At 39.3% G+C, this 27791-nt stretch overlaps 5 protein-coding genes across 5 annotated transcripts; 2 read left to right on the top strand and 3 right to left on the bottom strand.

Moving 5' to 3' along the window:
- The first annotated feature begins 69 nt into the window (after positions 1 to 69).
- gamt (guanidinoacetate N-methyltransferase) lies at positions 70 to 3126 on the top strand. The gene is made up of 6 exons (XM_083671386.1): positions 70 to 297; positions 1272 to 1417; positions 1508 to 1571; positions 1856 to 1923; positions 2271 to 2381; positions 2907 to 3126. The coding sequence occupies exons 1-6, from the start codon at positions 123 to 125 to the stop codon at positions 3045 to 3047; spliced, it is 705 nt and encodes a 234-aa protein (XP_083527512.1). The 5' UTR covers positions 70 to 122; the 3' UTR covers positions 3048 to 3126.
- Positions 3127 to 4063: 937 nt separating this feature from the next.
- Positions 4064 to 7263, bottom strand: ndufs7 (NADH:ubiquinone oxidoreductase core subunit S7). Its single transcript, XM_083671414.1, has 8 exons — positions 7225 to 7263; positions 6219 to 6255; positions 5948 to 6019; positions 5723 to 5843; positions 5210 to 5389; positions 4735 to 4781; positions 4475 to 4563; positions 4064 to 4291 (listed from the first exon to the last, which is right to left on the bottom strand). Exons 1-8 carry the CDS (start codon positions 7238 to 7240, stop codon positions 4194 to 4196), a joined length of 660 nt encoding a protein of 219 aa, XP_083527540.1. The 5' UTR covers positions 7241 to 7263; the 3' UTR covers positions 4064 to 4193.
- Positions 7264 to 8239: 976 nt separating this feature from the next.
- On the top strand, positions 8240 to 13544 carry LOC310805816 (proprotein convertase subtilisin/kexin type 4-like; the record flags this gene model as incomplete). Its single annotated transcript, XM_083671622.1, has 13 exons — positions 8240 to 8244; positions 8968 to 9106; positions 9288 to 9364; positions 9486 to 9574; positions 9672 to 9844; positions 10000 to 10212; positions 10455 to 10555; positions 10657 to 10760; positions 10899 to 11016; positions 11749 to 11928; positions 12050 to 12174; positions 12692 to 12811; positions 13024 to 13544. The coding sequence occupies 13 exons, from the start codon at positions 8240 to 8242 to the stop codon at positions 13542 to 13544; spliced, it is 1965 nt and encodes a 654-aa protein (XP_083527748.1).
- A 569-nt stretch (positions 13545 to 14113) lies between these two features.
- LOC310806466 (uncharacterized protein) lies at positions 14114 to 16186 on the bottom strand (the record flags this gene model as incomplete). The annotated part of the gene is made up of 4 exons (XM_083672570.1): positions 14114 to 14372; positions 14459 to 14675; positions 15214 to 15768; positions 15916 to 16186. The coding sequence occupies 4 exons, from the start codon at positions 16184 to 16186 to the stop codon at positions 14114 to 14116; spliced, it is 1302 nt and encodes a 433-aa protein (XP_083528696.1).
- A 1807-nt stretch (positions 16187 to 17993) lies between these two features.
- On the bottom strand, positions 17994 to 26730 carry ctdspl3 (CTD (carboxy-terminal domain, RNA polymerase II, polypeptide A) small phosphatase like 3). Its single transcript, XM_083672599.1, has 11 exons — positions 26476 to 26730; positions 21411 to 21534; positions 21189 to 21323; positions 20774 to 20885; positions 20304 to 20415; positions 19903 to 19989; positions 19673 to 19735; positions 19216 to 19295; positions 18951 to 19077; positions 18759 to 18854; positions 17994 to 18520 (listed from the first exon to the last, which is right to left on the bottom strand). The coding sequence occupies exons 1-11, from the start codon at positions 26587 to 26589 to the stop codon at positions 18455 to 18457; spliced, it is 1116 nt and encodes a 371-aa protein (XP_083528725.1). The 5' UTR covers positions 26590 to 26730; the 3' UTR covers positions 17994 to 18454.
- Positions 26731 to 27791: the final 1061 nt, after the last annotated feature.

Here is a 27791-nt window from a genome sequence, read left to right as displayed (position 1 = left end):
GTCAGCACTTCTGATCCCATATAAATCTCCACCGCCTCCAATTCATTCCTTCCTCTGCCACGACGTGTGGACACACCATTCCCGTCTAGCCCCTGATCGTTAGAGAAAAAACAACCACCAAAATGACAACGGCACAGCCTATATTTTCCAAGGGAGAAGACTGCAAAGCTGGATGGCACGATGCGAGTGCTGGTTACAATGAGACCGACACTCATCTCGAGATTTTGGGAAAGCCTGTTATGGAACGTTGGGAGACTCCGTACATGCACTCTCTGGCAACTGTAGCCTCCTCCAAAGGTATACACGAAAGAGTAATCTGGAGGTCTGATAAATGCATTACACTGTGCCGTATTACGAATTTCGGGTGTTTATGATCATTTATTGTTCAATCATAATCTTTCACATGTAATTTGTGCTTCAATAATGTGTTTTTGTGCAAATGGATAATAATGTGCTTGATGATTAATTCAGCTAGTCTACATTTGATATATATTTCTATATATATAGAATATTTCAGTGTTTGCCTTCTGCAAAGTTTCACCCTGCACGTAGAAGTTAAGTTGAAAGGCATGGTGGAGATTAGCGTGTGGTAACAGGTGTCACTTTCCCCATGGAACCATGCAAAGTGAAGACTTGGGAGTGCTGTTATACCATAACATGCAGTACGCCTCGGTTACGTTATTCAATACATTTCATAACTATTAAGGCTAGGTCCTCAAGATCACTCCAGCTATCATTCGTAGTAGTCGCAAACCTTTGCTTTGGCAATATTCTATATATATAGCATCGTATAAATTGGACAGCTGATTGGTTGTAAAGGGTGAGGCAAAACCAAATGGTCTGTTTCACATCTATTTTTACATTTCTCTGAAAGACTACTCTGTGGAACTCCTTGGAGTGGCCTATCTATCACATGCCACAACCTCCTGCTTTCCTCCTAACATTCCTAAAACCTTTATAGGTGACTTTGGTTCTCAGCCTAGGCTAGAGAGACTAACAAACAGAATACAGTAGGCCGATAGACTCTCTCTCTCTCTCTCTCTCTCTCTCTCTCTCTCTCTCTCTCTCTCTCTCTTTATATTTATTTATTTTTAATTATTATAAAAAAAATGTTTTAATTATTATTGAAAGTGACAGAGCATTCAGGGGTAATACAATAATTGTGTTTAACTTTTATTTAGGTTACTATCCAAATACCACTGGTGTTAAACTTGGGAATTAGGGACCATAACATAATGGGTCACTGACAATTGTTCTACTTTGTTTTGTAGGTGGACGCGTTCTGGAAATTGGGTTTGGCATGGCCATTGCTGCCACCAAAGTCGAGTCCTTCCCCATTGAGGAGCACTGGATCATTGAGTGCAATGATGGAGTGTTTGCAAGGTTGCAGGAGTGGGCCAAGGCTCAGCCTCATAAAGTGAGACAAACCTCCCTCACACATCACATTTAAGACCCCCCCCCCAGCATTTAACATGAATGAGATTAACTAAAATGCTTTTCCACTCAGATTGTGCCCCTGAAAGGTCTTTGGGAACAGGTGGTGCCCACTCTGCCTGACAACCACTTTGATGGTAAGACACAGGCCAATTTACTAATAGATTGCACCTGTTTTTTCAATAGGAAATTAAACACTAAAAGAAAGATAAAATATGAAATTGTGATAATTTGTATTCAACCATTTTGGTTGGTCCTCTGTGCTTAATTTGTGAAGAACAAGTTCAAATTTTACCCATAGTAGCAACAAATGTATACATTCTTATATCTTCATGCCTGATGCTTCAGTGAATAGATGTGCTTGAGAGGAACATTACTGTGTACAGTCCTAATAATGCTTCTTTACTCCATTCTAACAAAGGTATTCTGTATGACACATACCCTCTGTCAGAAGACACATGGCACACTCACCAGTTTGACTTCATCAAGGTCAGTACAACACAGTACTGACATTATTTACAACATCTATATTAGTAATATTAGCAAATCACTGGCGCCATCAACAGTGGTGATTTCTCCTACATGGGCATATCTGAAATCTATACAAATATATCAAAATGTGTTGCAATTCAAACAGAATTTCCCATTGTTTAAAAATACAGCTAGATGTTGCTCTCTCTGTTTGGGAGACCGGTCTTCAAGGGCATTCTTCAAGTGTGATTTAAATTGTCATATGATGACAGAATTAACTTATGATAACATAATTGAGGGTGGATGATCTGCTTGATTCACTTCCACCAGCAGCAATCACACTGTAACTTACATTCTGTCTCTAGGGTCATGCTCACAGGCTGTTGAAACCTGGCGGTGTCCTCACCTACTGCAACCTGACCTCTTGGGGTGAACTTCTCAAGACAAAATATGATAACATTGACAACATGTTCCAGGTGAGTCACTTCACAGTTTAGTCATTTGGTTGTCATAAGTTAATTTAAACATGACTATGACCTGATCCAATTATCAATCAGTGAAAATGTTTCTAACCTCTCATTAGCACCACAAACAAGGGAGGTGGAGAAAAATATTCTAATTAATTAGCATATTTTGATCTAGCCACTAACATTCTCACTCATTAATTCAAATGAAACTTTTGCCTCAGTCATCTGTACTTTTGATTCATAGCCATCAGTTGATGTTAAACCCAGTTAAGACCCAAAATCTAAATGTTAGGCTAACTGTCCAAACAAATATGGAGGTGACTGTACATTTATTCAGATGAGTTTATTAATCTCTGGCTACCCTTAGACTTTTATGATCATTGCACATGGCACTTGGACAGGGCAAATAGTTTGTGTCCTCAATAACCTCTCCAAGCTAAATAAAGATTAATAATACATTGACAGTAATGTCTTGAAGGGCCCTGTAATGCTGGCGCTCTATACTGACCAGATCCTCATGTTAATGATTTTCAGGACTCCCAGATGCCTCATCTGCTGGAAGCTGGTTTCAAGAAGGAGAAGATAAGCACCACAACCATGGACATTGTACCCCCGACCGAATGCAAATACTACTCCTTCCACAAGATGATTACACCTACCATTCTGAAAGAGTAAAGCCTGATTTCACTGTGACTGCTAGTTTTTATTCTCAAGTGCCTTTATCTTAGCATTCTCTCAAAAATTCATATGCACTCAGGGGTGTCCATCATTCATTCAATAAATCAATTTAAATCAAACTATTTGTAATTGTATTGATTTTACAATGCACTTTTAGGTATTCTTGAGAACCGATACATCCTCAAACTACCACTTGCAATGGCACATTTAGATGTAGTAGTGTATTAACATTGTACTGCAACACTAAACTTTTTACACACTACTTTTTATAACTACAGTACCATGCCATGCTTTTTGGACTAATTTAACTGAATGATAACTCCAACATTAACATCTTAACAAACCGTAAAGTATTAACCTACCCCTTTTTTGAAAATAGACTTTCTTACTTGTGGCTGTAAAGTAATGGATTAAGTCACTACCAGTTGAGGACTTGTTATCAGTAATAAATGATGCAAGCGCATATTCCCTGATTTCCCTCACTAATTGCAGGTGGTTGTGCAAGTGTAATTCCAATATCACACACAAAAGCATGTGATGTTAGATAAACAACTGACCTGAACATTTTCAGTAGGTCAGATCAGGTAGCCAACTCCATGTGACACATTTCATGTAGGAATTTAACTAGGTCTGTTCCATAACAGCACATCCACAAATATTCCTCACCAACCCTTACGCTTCATGAGTGATAAGAGCGTCTTGCAGCTGAGGTGCCTCCTATGCAGATCTGAGAGGATGGTTTATAGAATGGTGGTTTGCCTTACATTTCTTTTAAATCCCTCAGAGGGAGGGGTATGCATAAGGTTGGGCATTATCTGTGGCATGTACATTTCAAGTGCGCCATCTATTGGCTCATATTTGTGCACAAAAATACAAATAATTGTATGGGAATATTATAGCAACCTATATAACATCAACTGTGAATGCTATAATGCAGAATGTAAAAAAAAAAAAAAACTAGTCACTTGATACAGTAGATTAACATCTCAAAAACAACAAATAGAACATTGTTGAATAACACATGAAATTCCTTTATTGTTACAGAGGAGTGAAATCTCAACCGAGAGCAACTCCTGAGGATATGGTCAACCTGTTTACCAAGGGACCACCCATAAATACAACATTTACAAGATGTACATGACTTCATTTGCGATACCAAATTCTCAATTTCTTTTCCCGCTTTATTTTCTTCTGCAACTGTAAAGTCCCATAGAGAAGGGCCTCTGCTGTGGGTGGACAACCTATGGGAGGACAAATAAACACAAATGTGTCAAGTGGTTGCTATACAACCAGAAAATATGTTTTTTTTCTTTTTTCGTAATGCAGCATATACATAGACAGAATGCCATACACCAACATTTCTAATGGTTTTAAATTCTGCAGGAATGGTTTTTCAAGAGTACACAGAACAGAATCAGACATACCTGGAACGTAAATGTCGACTGGTACGATGCGGTCACAGCCCCTGACCACAGCGTAGGAGTAGTGATAGTAGCCACCACCGTTGGCGCAGCTGATGGACAAAGTAACAACATACACCTTGGCTCATTTGAAACCGCAAAACAGAAGTGCAACATGCGATATATTCATCTAAAACTTGAGGTAATTTACCACATTAAATCGGAATGCAAAACAACTATAAGATGCAAATGTTGCGGAGCATCGCTTTAAGGTTTTGCTTTACCTTCCCATGGAAATTACGTATCTTGGCTCAGGCATCTGGTCATACACCTAGGGGAAACAATGAGCACAATGCTGCGTTCATATAACACCTAATTAAAGACTAATCCAATTTAAAGTGGAGCTTAAGATTTTTGCCAGTGTACAAAGCATTTATACATTTAACTGGTTTACCATCATCCAACTGAAAGTACACAAAGTGGTCTGCTCATTCAATGGGGTTTTAGCAATGTTCATGCACATTCAGTTCAAAGTTACCATAGACAGCAGGCTGTGTTTACAAGTATTAGTTAACCTCCTTAAATCAATTCATTCAATCCTATGGATAATATCAAGTGGAAGCACAATTAGATCAAGGTGTGTGCAATATACATTTCATAAGAGTCCCTTTGCCTTAATCCAAATCATTTTTTTTTAAATGATTTTATAAATGATATCAATACATACCAACCCCTCTCTCAAAGAGTCAGATACTGTACCTTGCGTAGAGCAGGGGCCATCTTGTTGGTCAGGGTTCCTGCCACAATCATGACGTCTGATTGTCTGGGACTGGCTCTGAACACCACTCCGAACCTGTCCATGTCATAGCGAGGAGCTGCCATGTGCATCATCTCCACAGCACAGCATGCCAGGCCAAATGTCATGGGCCAAAGCGAGCTCTATATTTGAGACATACCCACAGAATAGATTTATAACGGGTCATCTGCCTATTTCTCCCTTTCTTTCAATCATTACTGAAAGTGATACATTTGTTATAAACAAATGTTTTTCACTTATCTGTGACCCTTTTACATGTCTTTATTAGAACTTTTCGCTTCAAATTGCATGGAACTGAGGTCAGACAAACCTTTGATTTTTTGGAGTGGACACACATGTTGATATAAATTAACCATTGTTCCCCAAATGCTACATCTGATCCATCACTGAAGAACATTTGTTATACAAGAGCAGCAAGGACTTTGAGGAGATAATAAATCTGAGCCCAGACTCACCCTGCGTGCCCAGTTGACCAGATCATCCAGCTTAGTGATGACATACTCTCCCTTGCTACTTGCTACAGCGGCTGGTTTGGCTGCAGCCACTGCTGTGCTTTTCGCTCTGACTGGAACCAGACTAAGAAATGAGAAGAGTTTATTAAGTTGTGATGATCCTTCTTCACAATTGCTAACAGTGATTTATCTACAAATGGTTGTTTACAATCACAAAACCTTTATTACCTCTTAGCATTCTCGCTTTTAGAAATGTAATCTAGTAGAGCCTTCTGTTGAATGGCAAATACTGTGATGGGCCTGTGTGACAGAAAAGACAATAGTAAAATAACAGGGGATTGAGATTGACAGAGAGATCATCAAAACAAGCAAGAAGGCATTGTGCACACAGTACTACTAAAAAAACAAGTAGCCTATACTGCTGGCATAACGGAGTAGGATAGAACAGGATTACAATTAATCTGACACATATACAATAAAGTGATTAAACTATTCTTACCTTGTGGAAAGGGTGCCAAACGTGGCAAGGCGAGGAACTGAAGAACAGAATTAATTAGCAAAGCACAGACAATAATATATCAAATACTGTAGCCTACATCTTCATTGATAACTATACCTACCTACAGCTAGCTAGACAGTATTTGCAGTCACAGTACGCAATATTTAAAATTATAAAAAATAATGAAATGTACTCTCTCCTAAAAGAGTATGACTTGTAGATTAACACAACTTTTACTTTCTGATTAAAATACCACTGGCTAAATAGCCTACCTATAACCCATTGTTTTGTGTTTTCTTTGGAGACCTTGCAAACAAATAATATGGTATAAAATAATATTTTTTTTATATAATTCATTACGTAATAGTTGTTTCAGTATTACAGTTCTTATGGAGTGCCATTCACTGAAGACTAACTGCAGATACTTTGTATAAAGCATGTTCTGTTTGCAAATAAAAATGTCAGTGCAAATGATGCATTTGCTCCATTGATAGCATTTCTGTAACTGGCCTAGTCTTTGAAGGTGTGCACAAATTGCTGAGTGTTTCTAGACAGGGAGACTGTTCGTTGAGCCATTACAGGTGAGCCAAAACATGATGGTGCGCAGTTATTGGGTGACATAACAAGGTAATCCTAGATGAAACATTTGAGATAGCTATGATCTCAAATCAATTGTAATGTTATTAAACCTTCGTCTTATCACATTGCACAGTGTCTGACAAACATGTGGTACCTCGTTGGATAGTTAGCCTGAGTTGTTTTTGTGGCAGCAAGAAGAGAGTACACGTTATAGGCTAGTTAGTTAGCTAGCTTCGCGAACATTAGGCAAGGTCAGCCAGCTTAAATGATGACCGCAAAAGACGACGAAGGCAACCGAGACAATAAATTAATCAGAAAACATACTAGCACTATAGTGTTAGTGTTAAGGATGAGCAGTATATTTTGCAGAGTAATATAACATTAAAGAAGCTAAGTAGCTTTGCGTTTTGGTCAAAACATCACTCACCCACCAGCGCCGCCATCTTTGAATGTCTGACAACACTTCCGTTGATCCCACGTGATTAATGTTTTTAATGCTTTTGTTATGTCAAAGTAACAACAATGTTGCACAAAGTTTATTAAATCAGCTTTAAATCATTTATAGATTTTCCTCTGCTCAGACTTCTTCAGGACATATCGGTTGTTCAAGACAAGTCGGAAGCTTTAGAGATGATTCACTTACTTTAGACAAATGCACTTGTTGGAAGTTGCTTTGGATAAAGGTGTCTGCTAAATGTAAATGTAAACATGTAACATGTAACATGTAAAAGCTCTCGAGACTGTAAAGGAAGATCACTACATAATATGATATCACAGTAACTGCTTTTCAACTTGTAAACACCAAATACGTTTCTGAGCCTTCTAATTATTATTATCTAATGCAATGATTAGTGGCCCCCTAACATCTATTAATGTTCTGAATTAAATAATTATAAATATGTTAAAATATTCTTTAAAACGCATGAAAACACTTGCAATGCAATGGTGACATGTACGAAAGGCATCATCCTTTAAGTTTTGCCTTAGATTATTCTTAAAACCAGTTAATAGCACTATCTGACAAGGGAACACATATTTTCAGGACACCAGTAGTCTTCGTGGTTTTTAGAATCAGGGAGCGTACAATTACAAACTAACCAAAACAAATCAAGTTGTATCACTTTATATTGAGAAAATATAAATACATAGATATTTGTCGGGTCCATTATATGCTATTTGGACTTTGATCAATGTTTTACAACAGGAGAAAGAGAGCTAAACCGAAGGCTTTGGCGAACTGATCTTGACCGTTCTTTCGTCTTCGCACCACAGCCTTGATAAAAGTTCTGTGGCGGGAATATTGGTCCTTCACGTGCGTTTAATGGAATATCGAGAACAACCGTTAGTGATGAACTTGTCAACAACATCAGTTGATTGAGTTTTATTTTCAGGAACTCTGTGATTAAAAATGAAACAATGCAAAAGTTCGAAAAGCAGCCAGCATGAGGTATATAAGTTGTTTTTTGTATCTGGGTACTGTATGTGCGGCAGAGGTAATTTATGTCAACAGTTGGGCTCTTCACCTGAGTGGCACTCCTGAACACATCAACACGATTGCAAAGAAACATGGTTTCCTTAATTTGGGAAAGGTAAAACAACAATGAGTTTTGTGATTTGTATCATCCCACATATATGTACATGTTGATTACAGCTAGAACAACTTCCAGTAATTGGCATGATTTTTTTTTCTCCAGATATTTCCAGATGGCAACTTTTACCATATGATGCAAAGAAAGGTGTCAAAACAATCATTGCAGTCACACTACTTGCAGAATCTTCGTCTGAAAATGGACCCTAAGGTGAATAAACGAATAGGCCTATAACCAGTATCCAACCTTTGTCTTTGATATCAGTCCTTGCAACAGTTTGTTCTTTTCTTAATGGGCCTAATGCCACTGTGTCATGTTTCTCAGGTGCTTTGGTTTGCGCAACAATCTGGAAAGAGTAGAACAAGGAGAAATGCTTTCACAGCACCCACTGATCCCCTTTTCAGTCAACAGTGGTACTTGGTAGGCTATATTTAAAAAATGTGAAATTTAGTTCATTTCTATTATAGAAGAAATATTTATGTTTTTATTCGGCTTTCTTAGGTTTTTGGGCCTCAACATGAGTGAAAACATGGCTATCCCTGACTGTTTTCAAATTGAAAGGCAATTCTTTCAAACTGTAGGCCTCTGCTTTTCCAGAGTGAGGCTTTTGATCAGAATGTGGTGGCTGCCTGGGCTCGAGGCTACACAGGCAAAGGGGTGGTGGTGTCCATATTGGATGATGGTTTAGAGATAAATCACCCTGACCTTGCTGAAAATTATGTGAGTTATTGTGATACACACTCATATGATCAATTGCAATGATTATAACTTAGTTGGTAAAATGCTTTTTATTTATTACAAAGCCCTATTGAATTGTAGTAGGCACATAATGGACATTTGTTTGGTATAACATGTGTAAAACAATAATCATAAAACCATCTGTACTGCTCCTCTCCTGTAGGATCCTCTGGCTAGCTATGACATGAACGATAATGACCCAAACCCTGATGCTCAATATTCCCTGATCAGGCCAAAAAGGTACATTGTGTTGTTTCCAAAGTTTTACCTGACTAAAGACATTAAATTAAACACATAGAATGCATCATGTGGCTTCATTCTAATCTGTATCAATAAAATCCTGTTGTCCCCTTCCACATAGACACGGAACACGATGTGCTGGGGTGGTGGCAGCTGTGGCAAATAACAGAATGTGTGGAGTTGGAGTGGCATATCAGGCCAAAATCGGAGGCAAGTAGGCTAATACATACCATATACTGTATACATCTGGTTAATCTTTATGGATAAAGGGGACTCATTTTTTATTCTTTTTTGCTGTCTTTTCCAGGTGTTCGGATGCTGGATGGACATGTGACTGACTTGATAGAGGCCAAGTCCTTAACCTTGAATCAGCAGCACATTGACATCTACAGTTCAAGCTGGGGACCTGAAGATATGGGCAAGAGTGTGGAAGGGCCAAGCACCTTAGCTCAAGAGGCCTTCATAAGAGGCATAAGCAATGTATGATACATCTTCTACCTGTCAGACTTTGTTTCATTATAAGTGCCTATGCTTGTTCTTAAATAAAGTAAAACAATGTAATTATCTTAAGAGTGACACCTAGTGCAGTAAGATTACTAAACAAGTCTGAAAAAGTACTCTCAATGTCTTTTCAGGGTCGTGGTGGATTGGGTTCCATTTACGTCTGGGCCTCAGGCAATGGGGGCACCACCTTTGACAACTGCAACTGCGATGGCTACACCAACAACATATACACTCTGTCTGTTGGTAGTACCACAGAAAGGGGAACTCTGCCCTTCTACAGTGAACCCTGCTCAGCAATTCTAACAACTACCTACAGTGGTGGCACTTTTCATCACCGCAAAATTGTAAGTGCCTTTTTTAGAGTGCCTTTTCCCAACACATAATTTGGTAGAGTTTTAGACATTTTTGTTTTCTTTTTAAAATAATTTAATTTATAAAATAATTTAATTCATAATTTAAAAAAGGATTAATTGTTATAAGCACAGTAATGTGTAACGGGAACTTTTAATCAGATAATATTTATTAACCTCACGTTATTATTGTCTTCAGAAACAGTAAGCAAAACCTCCTGTTATTTCCTCTCCAGATCACCACAGACATGGATCACTCCTGTACCTCTGAACATACTGGGACCTCTGCATCTGCCCCGCTGGCTGCTGGGATTATTGCACTGGCCCTGGAGGCAAAGTAACCACTCCCTTTCCTATGTACACTTAACTCAATAACTTATTTTAGTCTGAGGCTTTTAGTCATCAAGAAAGATGATCATATCCTCACTTCTCCCACAGCCCAACACTCACCTGGCGTGATGTTCAACACCTCACAGTGCGAGCATCTAGACCTGCAGATCTTAGAACGCATGACTGGCATACCAATGGAGTTGGTAGAACCGGTAAGACATTAAGTTCTACTTAAATACACGTTGCAAAACTTGAACAGTATCCAGAGAAGTGTAGTGTAGGACCTGACATTTCTTTTAAATACCCAATTTTAGCGTGAAATGGTATCATGCACATTTGTTCTATTATAGTTAGTCATTACTATGGATATGGGCTACTGGATGCAGGGAGACTGGTGGACTTGGCCCATAAATGGAAAGCAGTCAAACCTCAAAGGAAGTGCATCATTGATGTCATTACCAGACACCTGTAAGGAAAACACTTTCCCTACATCTTACTTTTGGATAGGAATGAGCCCTCTTACAGTATACATACATATTTTAATTACATTTCAATGAGTATCGTAAGTTATTGAGCCAATTAACATAATATCATCAACTCATCTGGTTAGATTTCATATACACTCACCGGCCACTTTATTAGGTACACCTTGCTAGTACTGGGTTGGACCCCCTTTAGTAGCCCATCTGCTTCAAGGTTCGACGTGTTGTGCATTCAGAGATGGTCTTCTGCATACCTTGGTTGTAATGAGTGGTTATTTGAGTTACTGTTGCCTTTCTATCATCTCAAACCAGTCTGGCCATTCTCCTCTGACCTCTGGCATCAACAAGGCATTTTCGCCCAGAGAACTGCTGCTCACTGGATATTTTCTCTTTTTCTGACCATTCTCTGTAAACCCTAGAGATGGTTGTGCGTGAAAATCCCAGTAGATCAGCAGTTTCTGAAATACTCAGACCAGCCCGTCTGGCACCAACAACCATGCCACGTTCAAAGTCACTTAAATCACCTTTCTTCCTCATTCTGATGCTCGGTTTGACCTTCAGCAGGTCGTCTCGACCATGTCTACATGCCTAAATGCATTGAGTTGCTGCCATGTGATTGGCTGATTAGATACTTGCGTTACAGAGCAGTTGAACAGGTGTACCTAATAAAGTGGCCGGTGAGTGTACTTGTGAGTCTGATTGACTATCTGTCGAACAGTGAGCTTCGCAGGAAGCTGACATTGAAGTGGAATGTGACAGCTTGTCACGGGACAAGGAACTGGATTCGGTCTCTGGAACACATGCAGGCCCGGCTGACCCTGACCAACTCCAGACGTGGGGATCTCTCCATCACTCTTATCAGCCCTTTGGGAACCATCTCCAAATTACTCACAACGAGGTGAGAAACAAACAAGCCAAAGGACAGCATGCAAAAGCAAACCAGTGGACATAATAGTCCTAACCTAACTTGGTTTTAGTGTGATGAAATATTCCAATCCAATGTCAATGCTTCTTCATAGGCCTTATGACAGGACTTCTACTGGATTCTCTGACTGGCCCTTTATGAGTACACACTATTGGGATGAGGATCCTTCCGGATATTGGATTCTACGGATAGAAAACAACGGAGATTCATCTAACAGAGGTACACTGCATGTCATTACAGAGCTAAAACAAAGTTATTGGAATTCAAAAAGTTAGATGCGTCAAGTTGTGTGGCAGAACCCATCGCTTCATTCATGTACAGATTCATTTTGTTGACTTCATCTACAGTATGACAGCAAACAAAAGTAAACAACTAAAAGCTATGCTGTACTTGTGCTCATATTGATTGTCGGACAGTAGGCAGATCAATTGTTTGTCATCACTGCTGAACCCTATTTATTAATTTGCTGGTGATGCATAGTGGAGATGGTTTGAGAATAAAAGCAGACTCTGTCTGTGTTATTTCACATTTAACAGTACCACAACAAACTCCAACCTGCTAAAACATTGTGGGCACTTTTTCATAGCTGCACAGAACACACTGTCATGATACATGAAATTGCCAGAGGTTCCACAGTTTCTCATAAATGTACAAAAGGTCTATACAAAATATGTGGTTGTCATATTATGAATTGTTTCCATCAGCAACCATCAATTACTTTTATCATTCTCCATAGGGATCCTGTTGAACTTTCGACTACAGCTGTATGGGACAGATGAACGTATGATGAGCCGTCGCATGGAGAGGACAGTGATTCAACAGTGTGCAGTGAGGAACTCTGATGGCAGCTGTGAAGGTATACAGATGCACCCTATGGTTATTTCATGGTCATTTGGGTTGTTGGATGAATAATATTATTAAAAACACAGGGCATACTAACCCAGCTTAATTAATTTTACAAGAAGAAACTTCTTGAAACTTCAATGTTTAGTGAACCTCAAATTACTTTAGTCAAATGCATTTGGACTCAAATAAGAGGTGACAATAAGCATGCATCCTCTTTTTTAGAATGTGTCTACCCACTGTACATGTTTGAGACCATCTGCCTGGAGTCCTGTCCACCTCATTATTATGAGTCCGATGGAAACAGCACTAGCTTGGATCATAGGTGCTTGCCCTGCCATCGCAGCTGCCACACTTGTTTCGATAAGTGGGACACAAACTGCCTGGACTGCCCTCCGTATTCCACCTTCGATTCTCACCGCGGTATCTGCAGTCCCACTGTCTATCCTTGGGATCATCACAGGCGTAAAATTACCAGTGACATGGAGCGGACTGCAGCAGTCCTTGGTATACTAATGGGAGGGCCGTTGTTGGTCATGTGTGTGATGTGGGCGGTGGCGTGGATGGTGAGCAGAGCCTTTCTACCACGCGTTGCCGTCAGGAACCAGGTGAGCGGCAGCAGCAACAGCAGTGGTGAGGAGGCCAGGGATGTAGAGATGGTGGTCTTCAACATGTCAGAGGACCAGGCAGAGAACAGCCAGAGCATCACATTCAGTAACCTCCCAAGAACTTCAACAGGAACATGACCAACTTCAGCTTAAGCATGTGCAATGAACAAACATTTAATTCACTGTTGGATATTCATATGAAATATATGTCGAAACAAACAGATTTCTCTTTTTACAAATGGCTTTTATTCATACTTTAGTAACATTTACAAACTTTTGGATGGTTAAAATAAATCTTTTATTTATTTATTTTTTAAATCAAAGTTGCATTCAGTGGTTTTCATGAGATCACACCAATTGGTACAATGTTCATCCACTTACAAATATAGCTTTTTAATCCAAGTACTTTACAGTTCAAAACATTAAAAAAAGGCACTGGAACAGCTTAAAAGGACACACATTAAACTAGAACATTGTTCAAAGACTTCTCCCACAACTAGAGGGAGAAAAGGCTCTTGCATTTCAGATAATAAGCATGAATCCACATAAAAAAAGTTGTGTATATGAAAAGAAAAATACAACTTAAGCCTTTACAGACTTAGAGGTTGGTGCCATTCTGTGAAGCTCTGCTGAACTGTAGACCACAGGAATGGGCTATTTCTAGAATAAGCTTTCTCTTGAAGGAATAAGGGACAGTATTCTCCTCCTCACTGAGTGTCCAGGATGTCTGTGGGGATGGCACTATCTGATTTGCCACTCAGGCTCTGTGACATCTCCAGCGGCCAGGAAGAAGGAGTGGTCTGATTATAGAGTGTGTCCTCTGACCCAAAGAGCAGTTGTCTGAGCCCTGACTCGTACAGACAGAAGAGATTGAAAGCCACCATTGCAAGGAGTGGAAATAGGGTGAGCCCTGATCCAAAGCCTCTCCAGGAGCTACACACATGGAGGGAGAGCCAATAGACAAACCTAGAGGGGGGGGTCAAAAATATTTTCAGCACTTAAATGTAAAATAAATCTCACTACTCACTCTGATCAGAGGCTTTGAAACTCACCTTCCTCCAACAAAAACTCCAGTCAAAATGGGCACCACCCTCAGCTGGTCTTGAGGCAGGAATGTAGCCAAGACAAGAAGATTGAGAACGTAAATAGACAGCTGCTCCATTGATGCGGTGACAAACAGCTGCTGAATTGCTGGTCGTCTTCTGGGAAGGGCCTCCACCGGATTCAAGGACCCTGTACAGAACTGGCACATAGCACCCATCAGCATCGCTAGAGGAGGGAGTAAGAAAACACTGGGTTATTATAATAATATGCCCACTCTTGCCTAAAACATCACCTGAAATAAGGTCTGGTTCTGTCTGATATTGGCATCCTTTTTTGGAAAGCAAACTGTGGCTATATCCAAATAATACTTCATATCATCCCCGTCTTGTTTCACTCATGACAACCATTAGGTCAAAGCAATCAATAGGTTTTCACTATGTTGTCATCTGTCCTGTCCCCTTGTCATAAAGTAGATGAGATGAGGAAAATAATAAGAAACTATGGTATGAGGACACAGCCCTGGAGACTAGAGAACTAGATTTCAGAGAGGAGGAAATTAACATCTTCCCAGGAGTCCCAGTAAGACCAATATTGCCTTGAGTTTGAAAATGGAGACAATTAAAAACTAGACTTAGACATAGACAGATTCCAAGACATGTTAACTAGACAACCTGAATTCATTTGTTTTGCATTCAATAATAGAGCTTCTCATATAACTGATTGTTTGGAAATTCTGTCAAATGAAACTATGGCTTAGACATACCCAATAAGATAGGGATTGCAGCTACAGCGCAGCAGCATAGTGTGAAGGTGAGGCGGCTGACCATGTCAGGGCAGTCAGGGGCCTCTATGGGAACGTAGAAATAGAGTGCATAGAGAATCCCAGCAGTACACAGAAGAGAGGACAGGACTGAGAACAGAGCAGGAGTGCAGCCACTTTGGCAGCATCTACAACAGAAGCAGCATCGTCCCCTGCCTGAGACATTTGGGGCAGCCTCACAAATCTCTTGCTCTTGTGAACTCCACATTGTCAACTCAATGCTCTCCTGTGCCAAACTGATCAACTGATGGCCTTCGTCGACTGTCGACTCCAAATTATTGGACTCCGGGCTCCATTTCGGTGCGTCTCTGCCATTGGGAATGTCTCTCTGGGAGGCTGGATTTGGAGTGCTGATACAGTTTTCCACAGCGTCTTCCAAATTGTGCACCGTGGCAATCGGACTGGAAATAGTTCCATCCAGCACTCCCTCTTCCCCCTCTTGCAGTCTTTGCTCCTCTATGAAGCACTCATTGGGTTGCTGGTGGCCAGAATCAAGCCCTGTTCAAAACGAAGCATATTGAAATGACAAACATCAACTTCCAAACATCTCAAATAAACTCTTTCTTAATTGTTAAGAATCACCAACTTATCTGTTGATGTGCAAGTGCCACTCAAATTAAAATCTAGTGCTCAATTCTCACTTACGTCCAGAATAATCGCTTGCTGGTAGGGGTTCCAATGAGTGTTGAGAGCTAGTGACAGACTGAGAAGAGGAATGTAGCTCCTCCACTGAAGATTCAGGACTGTCGGACACTGGTGCCAATGATATCTGGGTGTCCAGATCGAGAAATGGGGAGAATGACAGCCTGGCAGGATCAATATCCTGCAGTTGATTGATGATGTCACTGATTGACTCTTTCACACTGTCAATCTCCTCAACATCATTGCAGTTGGCTTGTAGCCCTGTGGTTGTCATAGTCACACAGCCTACAGAGCAAAATTAGACAGTGTACATGACAATTGAAGAATATAAAGCCTCTTTGGACAAATGTTGTATAGCCTATTGTACAGTACATCTAAGCACATCTAAAATGTGCACTCCATAAAACCAATAAGACAAAGAATCTCGGTCGCGTTAAAAGGAGGCCTATATTTTCGTATGGTGAAGTTCAAAGGGATTGCCCCCATTCGCGCCAGTCGAACATCTGGGGATTCAATTTGGAATCAGTCCTTGGGGCAGCGCCAATCGTGGCGAGCGGCTGATTTTAAGACTGACACACAACTTTAAAACAAACACGTCACGAGTAGGATACAATCTCCAAACAAAAGACGACCATCTATACTTATATTATGGTATTCTAGCAGTGGAAAATAGAAGAGATTTCCGAAGTTTATAACTTGCACTAGAACGACTAGAACGCGCAAGAATGTTTTTTTTTTTTTGCCCATCCTGAGAAAATGACCATTCTTTGTAAAGCAGTCATTGATTTGTTGCCTATAGTTTATATTTCTTTATTAAATTGGAGTAGTAATGTCAGCATAGCTTTGTTCATTATTACATAAATAGGAACATGAAAAATCATATACGGAGATTGCCAATAGAATAATAAGTATAATTATCTATATTAAGACAATCATTGTTGCATGGCCTTATTATGCAACTATTTAATAAAAGTACCCGTCGTGACTAGACGGACAACATATTTATAAATTATACAAATAGAAAATGCACAAACGTATTCTCATCACATTGAGCTATAAGTATAGCATTTAAGGATGCTGTAGATAAACTTACTTTTTCGATGGATGGATTGACGATGTTTCAAAGGCTCGCTGAAATATCCTCCGACAAACTTAATTTTTTTCTTTTCCCTACTTTTGTCTCCCAGCAGTCTGAACTTCTGAATCAAATTTCAAGACGGACAAAATACTATAGTCTTCAGCCCCCGCCCACACACTTTTTAGGTACTATGTCAAACACACCATATGGAGCAAATAAATCCGAAGCGGATACACAGGGGGGTTGGGACTTTACTGTTGAGTCGAGATATTTAGAAAATAAATCTTACTTAAAACCTGACAGGGTTTTGGGTTCTGAAGATTATCATGAAATAAATCAACATCACTTTAAACCATTAATAATTGAATAGGTCCTCAAAGATTTTCAAATTAAAAAACACCACACACAACATCGTTCTTTTGACGTGATGAAAGTTCATTTCAAAAGCCTATTTCAATGGTAAAATTGTAATAACCTACGAATTACCGGTAGGTCTAAATTACATGTTTGTTTCTTTGATTAACTATAATAGTTGTTATGGCTATAAAGTAGAATACATTACAGAATTAATGTGAATGAGCTCAGTCCTTTCATGTCTACTGAAACGTACCCAGGTGCCAAACCCAGTGAATGATTTGAGAAGCATGCTTAAACTTTAGAAAGGCAAAAGAATAGAGATATCGACAATAGCAGTCTTTGTGCTCCAACCACATCAGGGAAACTGATTTGAAGTGGGGTAGAATTTCACTGTAGCTGCGGTAGGAAGGTCTGCTCAAAGGGGGAGGGGATATGCTCACATTTATTAGACTTATGTTATGTTCTAGTAATTGGGTTGGACCACGGTCTATACCTGTATAATTTCCCCCTTCGCTGTAATTAGATTTTTCAATGAAAATAAAATGGTGAGAAGGTGACCCTGCATTATAAGCTGCATAATAGCATTTAACCATCAATGTCATAATAAATAAATAAAAACATGCACATGTAAGAAGATTGAGCAGTGAAGTTGTTTTATTTTTCATTAATTTAAAGATAACCCTGTTTTGACTTTGATTTAAAAAAAATGGTGTCTCTAAAACAATTGCAGACTATACATGACATCTTTTTAAAAAGTAATCTCATGTCAATAAATTATAATAATTTTATTTATACAAACAAACATATTTCAAGTCATGTCATATAGTGAATTTTTCAATATCATTAGGAATTATTATTCTGCAAAGTGGGGCATAACAAGATACTTTTGGTAATAATCTACCAACTCATGCATGTTTGAAATTCCATGCCATACCACATCAGCATCTTGGATAGCCATGCAGGGATAAAACACAATAGTAGCCTAATAAGACACTCACAAAGCACCAGTTCAAGTTTGCTATAGGATTTTGCTTAGCTAATGTGAAATAATTCCTACAGAATAGTGTGAGTTCCAACATTAAGGTTCAAAGGATAAGCAGCCTTTTCTCAGTCCTCAGAGAGCAGTCTATGAAAGTGATCAGTCCTCCTTTTCAGCACTTCCCGAAAATCATCCTACAAAAAATAGCAAAAAAACCAACATTAAACGCATGTATTTTTTTAATATGAAATTGGTCCTTGTGGTATACAGAGCATCCAAAAAGTATTTACCCTCACAAACCACTCACTGAACAGAAAAGGTAGTAATGATTTGAATATTATGCATTCTGTTGACTCATCCTAAAATCTTTAATATAATCAAATCAAATGTTCATGATCCCAATGTTAGGGTACCAGAACACAGTCCACTTACTGCCCCTGACAGTCTCTCAAGGTATGGGATGAGCTTCTGTAGTTCTTTGTCCTCCTTATCCCCAGACCAGCTCTTTATTGGAATCATATTCATAAGCTGCAAAATATAAGGAAGTTGAAGCAATATTTTAAGGAAGTTTAATAAAAAGACATTTATAATAAAGTGTATCACATCACAGCCAGACAAACTCACATGGTAAGGATAGGTGTGGGGAGCGTTGTCCAAAACCACAGTTTTAGCAAGGTCCCTCTCAAGCATGCCCAAGTCCTTGACATAGTGCCCAAGAACGCAGGTACAGTCCTCTTGATACAAACGATTTCTTTGAAGGTAATAGAAAATAGAAATATCACTTATGGAAACATTTAAAACTCAACTACATTCAACTCATAAATCATTTTAAAAAGATGTTGACTGCCTCCTCTACTTTGAGAGGTACAATAAAAATAAGAGGTCACACCGAAACAGCTTCCTCTTATGGTCCAAGATGTCCAGTATCTTCTCTGCATATTCTTTCTTTGCTGAAGTATAAACAAACATCTAGAACAGACATAAACATTTTACAGCCAACCACCAATGTAACAACATGAAGCTTTTCCAGTATGCTCAGGGGACACTGTTTTCAGAAAAGAAAAGAAAAAGCTGAATAGACAGGGCAAACAAACACCCACACAAGCCAAATTTGCTTATTGATAAACACATTGCTGAGGGAAATAAATCTGCTACCAGAGGATTACTGTAAAAACATTAATGTTTAACACCGGTATCGAAATGTACTGGGCAATAGAACAGGATTTATTCATTTGCATTAATAAGTTTACTATGAGGTAAGAGTTAATCAAATAGTAGCAGAAGTAACATATTGAGACACTGCATACCGGTATATCAACACTTTAAAAGTATACTAACAAGTGTACCTCAAAGACTTTAGCCATGGACTGCAGAAAATCTTTCACATGTGGTCGTAGAATCATGTAGACCTGTTGTGTTAACAAAAATACAGAATATATACAGTAATTTCAATAACTGCCAGAATTAAATGATCAAAATTAATTCAAATGAAATAAACGCTCTCATCACGCACTGGCCAAGAGAGGACTGGAAATTTAAAAGCATGCATAAAAAGAAATAGTGTTGACTTACTCACCTTGTATTCATGATCCTGGAAGGATGTGCGAAAATTGTACTCTGCATCCTCAATCACATTAAGAGAGCTGAACATGAGGGTTTCATCCTATAATACACAAAGTTCACATGAATATGGCATGTGTCAATACTTTTTTTTTCAATTGATTTTGTCAATCAAAAGGATTCAACACAGTTAGTAACTTTCTGGTAATGCATTTGAATGCTTCAACTGCTTTCAATGTTTGTAGTCAAAGAGATACTATCAAGGTCACACTGTTGATGTAATAACCATGCAAAAATATGACATAAATTCCAGACTTCCAGACTAAACTAAGCATAAATATATATAAATAATTAAAAAACACCCTAAAGGGGAGGCACACCCATTTTGTTTCGGATTTATCTACACCAAACACTTACGAGATCTAAAACTAGGGTGGCTTGGGGTGTACTCCTCGTTTTAGGTGGGATGTCCCTTGTACATGGTTTTGATTGCTGAGGCTTGGATGGAATGTTCTTGATGAAAGTGAAGCTAGACAAGACAACAAGAATGCAAGCGTTATGACCTCTCTTTAGAATCAAAACCACAGAGTAGGAAAACAAATCTGGGCAGTATGAATGTCTATTTTTTTTTTTTACTTTGCTGTATTATGCCTATTGTTATTACTACCATGTTCACACTTATTTTCATCCTCATGTTTAAAAATATGTTTTTGATTTTAAATGCATTTAACTAATAAAGAAACAACTGATCAAACCCAAAGGGTAGACGGTACATTGATAATACTGGATTAATACCTGAGGTCCATACAGGGTTCTGGAGTACAGCCCCAGAAAGATCCATTACAGCACAACAAGAGCAACAAACACTACACAACAGTACTACTCACGGGCTAAAAACCTCATCATTGTCTTCCTCCCCTGCAAGAAGGCCGATGGGATAGCCAAACACGCACTGTTCTGGGCTCATCATCACATCACCGCCACTGGGGGTTCTCGAATCTCAATAGAAGAAAACAGCTTTCATTAAAATGAATAGGACTCATTCACATTGGAATATCACTGTATTGACCGAATACGGTGACAGCTCTGACTGTGCTGAGGTCATTGTCCTAAGAATGACTTCATGACAAGAATCTTTGCAATCACGGTTAAATGTCAAATGGGAGAACAGAATTGGTAGTTGACTACCAGACCTCTGATTGTGGCAAAGCAAGTATTGGCTCACTCAACTTTCCTGCCAATGTTATGTTGAACAACTATGAAATAGAAATCTAAAAGCAAGAAAATCTCTGATGCACTTACTTTCCTTGGTGGGTGTGAGAAAACGTACAATGGGAGAGTAGATATTTCGCACCGCAGAATTACGAGGGGAAGAGGGGTCCATCTCTGAAAGCACCCGCTGATGTCGCACATTAACGGGGGTCTTGAAGTCCAGGTCTAAAAAGAAGAACACAATCAATCTCTTGCTTATTTTTTCAACAAGCTATCAATAGCGCACATTCACTCACAAGAAAAAATCTTTACCTTCTCGGTCTTCAAATGCTGGTGGCCTTTTCCTTCCATGCCTCTGTACAACAGGGCACCGCGTAGCAGTTGGAATATCATCATCAATTGGTGACTGGCTATATGGTCTTGTTTTCTCTTCATCCTATACACATAAACAATGTAATCTCTTTAAAAATTTGCTGAGAGCCCTCATCAAAAGGATTTGGAGTTGCCACGGCTGACACCAGCCTTGCTTGAAGGGGATCTGATTATTAACTTCCATCACACCAAGTCCAACTACCAAGTGTGCTTGCATCTTTACTGACACCTGCAATATTGTTCACCAAAAAAAACATGCATGCACATAATGCATGCTGCTCTATTATGTTTATAAGTATTCCAGCTGAGAATGTTCATATAGAAATTTAACAGCAGCTCTGTTGACAGAGTGCAACATTGACAAAGAGTGTGCATGAGCTGATGACCGAAATACTACTACGATGGTCTGTGTACCTAGCGGCCATCCTATTTGCATGTTCAAAACGGAAATTGGAAATCCACTCATCTCGTTTTTTTTTGTTTGTTTGTGGAATTAGAAAACGAGAATTGGCTCATTTTCCGATTTCTGCCTATGTTGTGGAATGAAATAACAGGGAAAAAAAGAGAAACAAGGGTAATTTTCATGTTTCCAAATTTCCCCCCCAAAAACTGGCAATATCTACAAATGTAACCACTTTTTGCAAATGTTTATATTCATAATATTGTATTGGCTACAACCATCCATTTCATATGGGAGAACATGGCTGCTGCTCATGGGAAGCACAGTTCTTTGAGCCTAAACCCACACCAATCGGCCCAGAACTGCAGGATATTAGGCTACCTCTTGCACTCCCTTTGCTCTTAGAGGATTATACAGTATGATAGATATCCCATGTCTATGATAACTTTTAAATAGACAAGATAGAGATTAATTAAAATTGTTTCAACATCCTCTGAATGCTGGCCATTTTATCTTCATTCATAATTATGCAGCTTGACCCTTATTGTCCCCCACTGATGAAATCCACCCATCTGTCCGTTTGTATATCACACGTTTTTTCTCCCACCACTGACAATTTTTATCAAACTTGACTGGGTCAATGATGGGTCTTGCCATACAGATGCGACATTTATGAAATGACACTGATTTACTACAATTTTGAGGAAACTATGGTGAAAGATACCATAGAGATTGTTTAGGAGTTTCGAGGTGACATCGATTTATCATTAAACAGTCACAATAGGGTGCAAAGTGGAGAGCTAGGAGTGTAGCCTAATGCAGTAGGCATACAGCCTTACGAATTAGGGAATGTTATTTTGAGAAATCAACACAGCTGTAAGAAGCATGACTGATACAAAATAAACTAAGCACTACACGTTACAGCAATTTTTCAGTCTGGCTAAGAATGCAGCTGTAGGAGTGTAGGCCTATAGCCTAAGGAATTTGGGAATCATATTTTTTATGTATTCTGTTATGCAGCATAATTTAATACAGACACTTGGCCTATATCAATACAAAAACTAGAGTTGTGTAACCTAGGTTTATAGCTAGTCTAATGGCGCCCAAATAATGTTTCTCTTTGGTCACAGAAGGTGATCGCACCAAGAGAAAAGCCCTCCCTGTGCGCAACAGAGACACTGTAAAACAAAGACAACCAAAGTGTCATCGTAAAAAGTGTATGAATAAACATTGTGCTTCATTCACAGGCTTCATTCCATCACTCTTCTTTCATAGAGGGGTGCTAGATAATTTGTGGGGGACATGTTTACTGTACACTTAAGCTTGTATTTTAGCTTGTGTTTTAGTTTCTGTACACTTGTTTCCAGGCATAGTGTGACATCTACTGTCCAAAAATGGTACTGCTGGTAGGGAATGCTTTCAAGAGAAATCTATAAAGCATAGGCAATTTATGTTAGCCTTAACCTAATGATATGTGATGTCACACACACTTGTGATGTGTATTCCTTGATACTGAGATGAAATGCAAGACACCAAAATGCACCTAAAAATGGGCACAGAGGGACATACATTACACAACAATGCAGGACACTAAACACTAGGCTAAGCCTAGACCAACACACGTGGTGTCAAGTTTGTGCTGAAGCAAGCCCACTAATAAGTATGAGCAAGAACAATAGTTAGACTTGCTGAAGCAAGACTTACCAAGTCCCTGAACACGTTTATTGCAGGAGCATGCAAAATGTTCAGCCTTTTGGCTCAGGCTGCTGATCCAGTTTTTCTCTAATCAAGGGAAAGACTATGGCTGAGACATCATTTAGAAAATATGAATGTAAACTATAGACAGAAATATTTATACAAGCTCCTGTTCATCATCGACAAAATAAGTGACTAGGTGCCAAAATGTCAAGTCTGTAGGCTATAACTTATTCACGGCAATTTATTTTCAGATAGCTTCCCCTTATGAATATATGACGGTATGTTGGTGTAGTTTCGGCATTGGACTCTGGAATGAAACATTGGATAGGTGTAAGCACTGTGTCTCTACACTTTGCTACCAGATAGGATGGACTACAATTCCTGGTGTATGGGGTGTGGACCATCCACTGACCTTGTTAATTATGGGTTGTAGTGTATATAACTTTCATAATCATTTGGGATTAAAGATGTGAGATGCTTAATCCATGAGGTGTGCTCTATAAAATGTATTTCTAGTTGGGAAATGGTGTCCCAGTCATAAAAAGCTAACACTTTAACTAATTAAACCAAGGTCAAACAATTCTGCAGAAGATAAACGTATTTCCAGAATCCAACGCAGAAACTACACCAACACCTAAACGAGAGAGTACTGCTATAGCTCCGTTAACACAGTTTTCAGGATGTTGCACCAAGAGCGATTGGATTCTACGCTTTTCACTCTCACTAACCACTATGTTGTTATCCTGTCAAAAGTCACCCAAATTTCTTGTTTAACAGGTGATGGACAACATTTCGCTGGGTATATAAGGGGGGAGGCATCTTCTGTCATTGTCGGAATCGGGACAAATCACAAAATGCAACGTGTTCACCTTATTCCATCATAAATCCAATTTCAGTGGGGGATGTAACACTGTGTGCCGCACACGTTCGCCTTGACCGGGGCCAGTTTTATCTCCTACTCCGCAAGATAGGAGTGAGCATCACGGGAAATTAACAAATTGGAGGGAGCCCATCAGCCCAGCGGCTGGCAATTTGTCTCCAATATGTTTGCCTTCTTTTACCTAGTTATTTTAGGCAGATTATGATGACTAAATTGTCAGTTAGATACAGCTATCGATTTTAAGACTATAAAAATCATCTAATGAGTTTAGTTTTGGCTAGCAATAGTGGTGACAAATTCAAAGGTTATTATTGAGGCATAGTAATAGCCTACAGTGTGTCTATCAGACTCTCCTCCATCTTGTGCGTGGATTTTTCTTGATCAGTGCGTCACATTGGCACACCTTGAGTAAATAATACCATACGGCAAAGTTGCAACGTATTCTGTGTGTGTCGGGGCGTTATCCAACTCCAACTAAATTGAAAGTTGAAATGCTGTGCGGCGCACCGGCGCTAGTCGGTTTAAAAGTGTGATATTCTACTTAACTGTTAACACGACTGGTTAGCGTCTCAACAGTTCAGAAAGCCTGGGGAAATCACTTGCAGAAAGTAGCTACAAAGAGGTGGAAACCCATTTGAAATGAGTGATGCCTCACGACACGTTAAATCAAATACCTTGCTTGGGCAGAGCAACAATTTAATTAAGTTTTTCCTTTAGGTTATCTTTAATTTTTTTCTATGTTGCAAACTAGCAAAGGCAACAACTATCTGCAAAATAGTCCTACCCGGTCCGAAAAGAGGAGGCACATAACAACAAGTAACCATTCTAGGGCATGTGGGGGGAGGGTTCTTGGAATGTAACATCCAATGAAATTGCGAGCACATTCTACCATTGCTCAGTCCAGTTCAAGCCAAGCCAGACCGGCTAATCTAAAATTCCCCAGACCTCCAAAGTAGGCGTGAGAACAATGTGATTAGGAGGTATGGCTCCGCAAGACTAGCAGTTGCTCAAACAATTGACAGGCTCCATCTAAAAGTCTAAAACAGGGTTTGAATAAAAGCTAACAATGTTGTTGTGGTATTAGCGTAGAATATCACAAAGTAACTTTAAACCGACTTCCGCCGGAGCTCGGCACAACATTTCAATGCAGGAGTTGGATAAATACGCCACGCAACGCCTACTTTTTCAAAGCAAATGCTGACATTTATTTTTTATAAAGGGATAAAAAAATAAAATAAAAAAAGATGCAATCTGTCCAAGTTTAACCTAGCCGGATATCATCTTCCTGCAGTCCTCTATGGACAGTTGGATCGTTCGCACAGATCCCCATTGAAAAGCAATTGTACTTCCGTTGGACCACAACCCCCAGTCTGTCGCCTCCAAACACACTGGACAGTCAGCGTCAAAATTGTAGACATGTTGTATTGTTTACCCCTGCTCGCATGGTATATGCAGAGTTCGAGATGGGTGATTTACACTCTCAAACACTGGCTGCATCTAAAAGTATAAAACAGGGTTTGAACAATAAAAAACGTTACTGATAGTCATGGAATGACAATACGACAGGAATAATCAATCAACGTGTTATTTTTGCATGATTTGAAAAAGAGAAACATGGCAAAAAAACAGCTGGTATAGCCGCATACATAAATACGGTTATATCCCAATTAATGTGGCAAACTAGCTGGGAATACGGTGCCGGGCAATAAATAACAACAATGTAGCATTGTGGTAAACGTTTCCGGCGAGATCGGACTCACAAATCCAGTCCTCCCGAGAAAACAGGAGTAATAAAATTAAAAGTTTTTTGCGGAAAAGGAGTGTTTTCTTTGGTTGTATTTACGCATGCGCGGTTATATCCATTGTTTTTAGCCGTTAGTTGGCATCAGCTTGCTAGCTAAGTGGGTTGTCGGAGTGGCTTTGTAGTGTTCGTTTGGTAAACGAAGTGTTGAAATAAGTATTCAAGGGTGTGCATCTAATATTGTACTCAAATACAGCAAATTAAGCTAGCTAGCTTCTCGACTTACCTTTTGAATTAGGCTTTCAGACTGGGACGGCGGTGTTCTTCGAGAGGACTGCCGACCGTTATTAAACTGTGCGGATGATGGGCGGTCAGCAATATTTCGAGACCTAAGTCTCATCTTTACCTATGTAAAATAGTGTGGTTTAAGCATGCAAGAACAGTTGATCCCAAGAAAACACGCGTCTGCTGTCCGACTTGAGAAGACTAGCTATCTCTAGTTTCATCTCACAGCAGTTTCCTGATTGGAAGTCTACCCTATGTCACCAGTCCCCGTTCGTTCTCGTGTAGTCTTTAAATCTACCCGGGTGTTGTTCCACTGACTGTAGCGGGTAATCATGGGGCGGTGCTTCAACTCCAGAAACGTCCGGTGTCAACGCGATACCCAAGTCACTTTGCTCCAAGACAATAACAATATCCAGTATCTACTACAACAGTAAATACACATGTATTGTCATTTTATTAAGCATTTTATTAAGTTTTTGTATCATGTTTACAGTTGAAACTTTTTTATTATTATTATTTAGTTGAATAGCTTAGTATGGCAGTTATACAATACATTTGGGTGTATTTTTGCTTATACCGTAGGCCTATCTGGTGAAAAACCATCATCATCAATAATGTTATAATAAGACAAGGCTCAATGCAGACAATAACATCATTATGGTTGTATACTTACGACATGTTATTTCATTGCAAACTCCAGCCATATAGGCCTATAGATCAGAGAGAAACCCAGTCTTTAAAAGCTTTTTCAAAGCAAATGCTGACATGTTTTTTAATAAAGGGATACAAAAAAATAAATAATAAAAAAAATCTTTCCAAGTTTAACCTAGCCGTTAATCCTCCTGCAGTCCTCTATGGACAGATGGAAACTTTGTGATGTATCGTAATAAAAATTATCCCGCTAAAACACAGTTTGTGATCAAATCATACTTTCACTGACTGATGGGTGGTCGTGTGGTTGCCCCCTTTGACGGGCATTACGCTAGCCAAATGTGCCTTGCAAAAAAATAAAAAATAAACGCACATTTCAACTTTCCGAGGTGTGTACTACGAAGGAGTAGCGAGCTAGCTCCAACTCGGGATTTGGTCAAAGTTAGCTCGCTAGCGCCCTTTACTTGCTATACAATTAGTTTGCAGGAGAACATTGGCAAGGGTTAGGGTTAGGGTAACCAGCCAACGAACCATTAGAATATGTGAAAGAAGGACTTTATTTATCGATAGGCTATATGAGTCTCCGACTGTTTTCTGTCCATAGGACTGCATAGAGGAGGATGCTATCCGGCTAAATGTAACCATGCCATTCAGTTGTTACCAATA

This window comes from Argentina silus, assembly GCF_951799395.1.
Source record: "Argentina silus genome assembly, chromosome: 6".
NCBI classification, from domain to species: Eukaryota; Metazoa; Chordata; class Actinopteri; order Argentiniformes; family Argentinidae; genus Argentina; species Argentina silus.
Note: the sequence above shows the minus strand (reverse complement) of the source record. Positions and strands in the feature narration are given on the sequence as shown.

Excerpts from the sequence above, each read along its gene's own strand:
- gamt (XM_083671386.1), top strand. The coding sequence starts at position 123 with ATGACAACGGCACAGCCTATATTTTCCAAGGGAGAAGACTGCAAAGCT. Across the intron at positions 298-1,271 it reads AACTGTAGCCTCCTCCAAAG|GTGGACGCGTTCTGGAAATT; the intron begins GTATACACGAAA and ends TTTGTTTTGTAG. Across the intron at positions 2,382-2,906 it reads ACATTGACAACATGTTCCAG|GACTCCCAGATGCCTCATCT; the intron begins GTGAGTCACTTC and ends AATGATTTTCAG.
- ctdspl3 (XM_083672599.1), bottom strand. The coding sequence starts at position 26,589 with ATGAGACTTAGGTCTCGAAATATTGCTGACCGCCCATCATCCGCACAG. Across the intron at positions 19,736-19,902 it reads TCCAGGATCATGAATACAAG|GTCTACATGATTCTACGACC; the intron begins GTGAGTAAGTCA and ends TTAACACAACAG. Across the intron at positions 19,296-19,672 it reads CCATGGCTAAAGTCTTTGAG|ATGTTTGTTTATACTTCAGC; the intron begins GTACACTTGTTA and ends TGTCTGTTCTAG.
- ndufs7 (XM_083671414.1), bottom strand. Across the intron at positions 6,020-6,218 it reads TTTGGCACCCTTTCCACAAG|GCCCATCACAGTATTTGCCA; the intron begins GTAAGAATAGTT and ends TCTGTCACACAG. Across the intron at positions 4,292-4,474 it reads AGTCGACATTTACGTTCCAG|GTTGTCCACCCACAGCAGAG; the intron begins GTATGTCTGATT and ends GTCCTCCCATAG.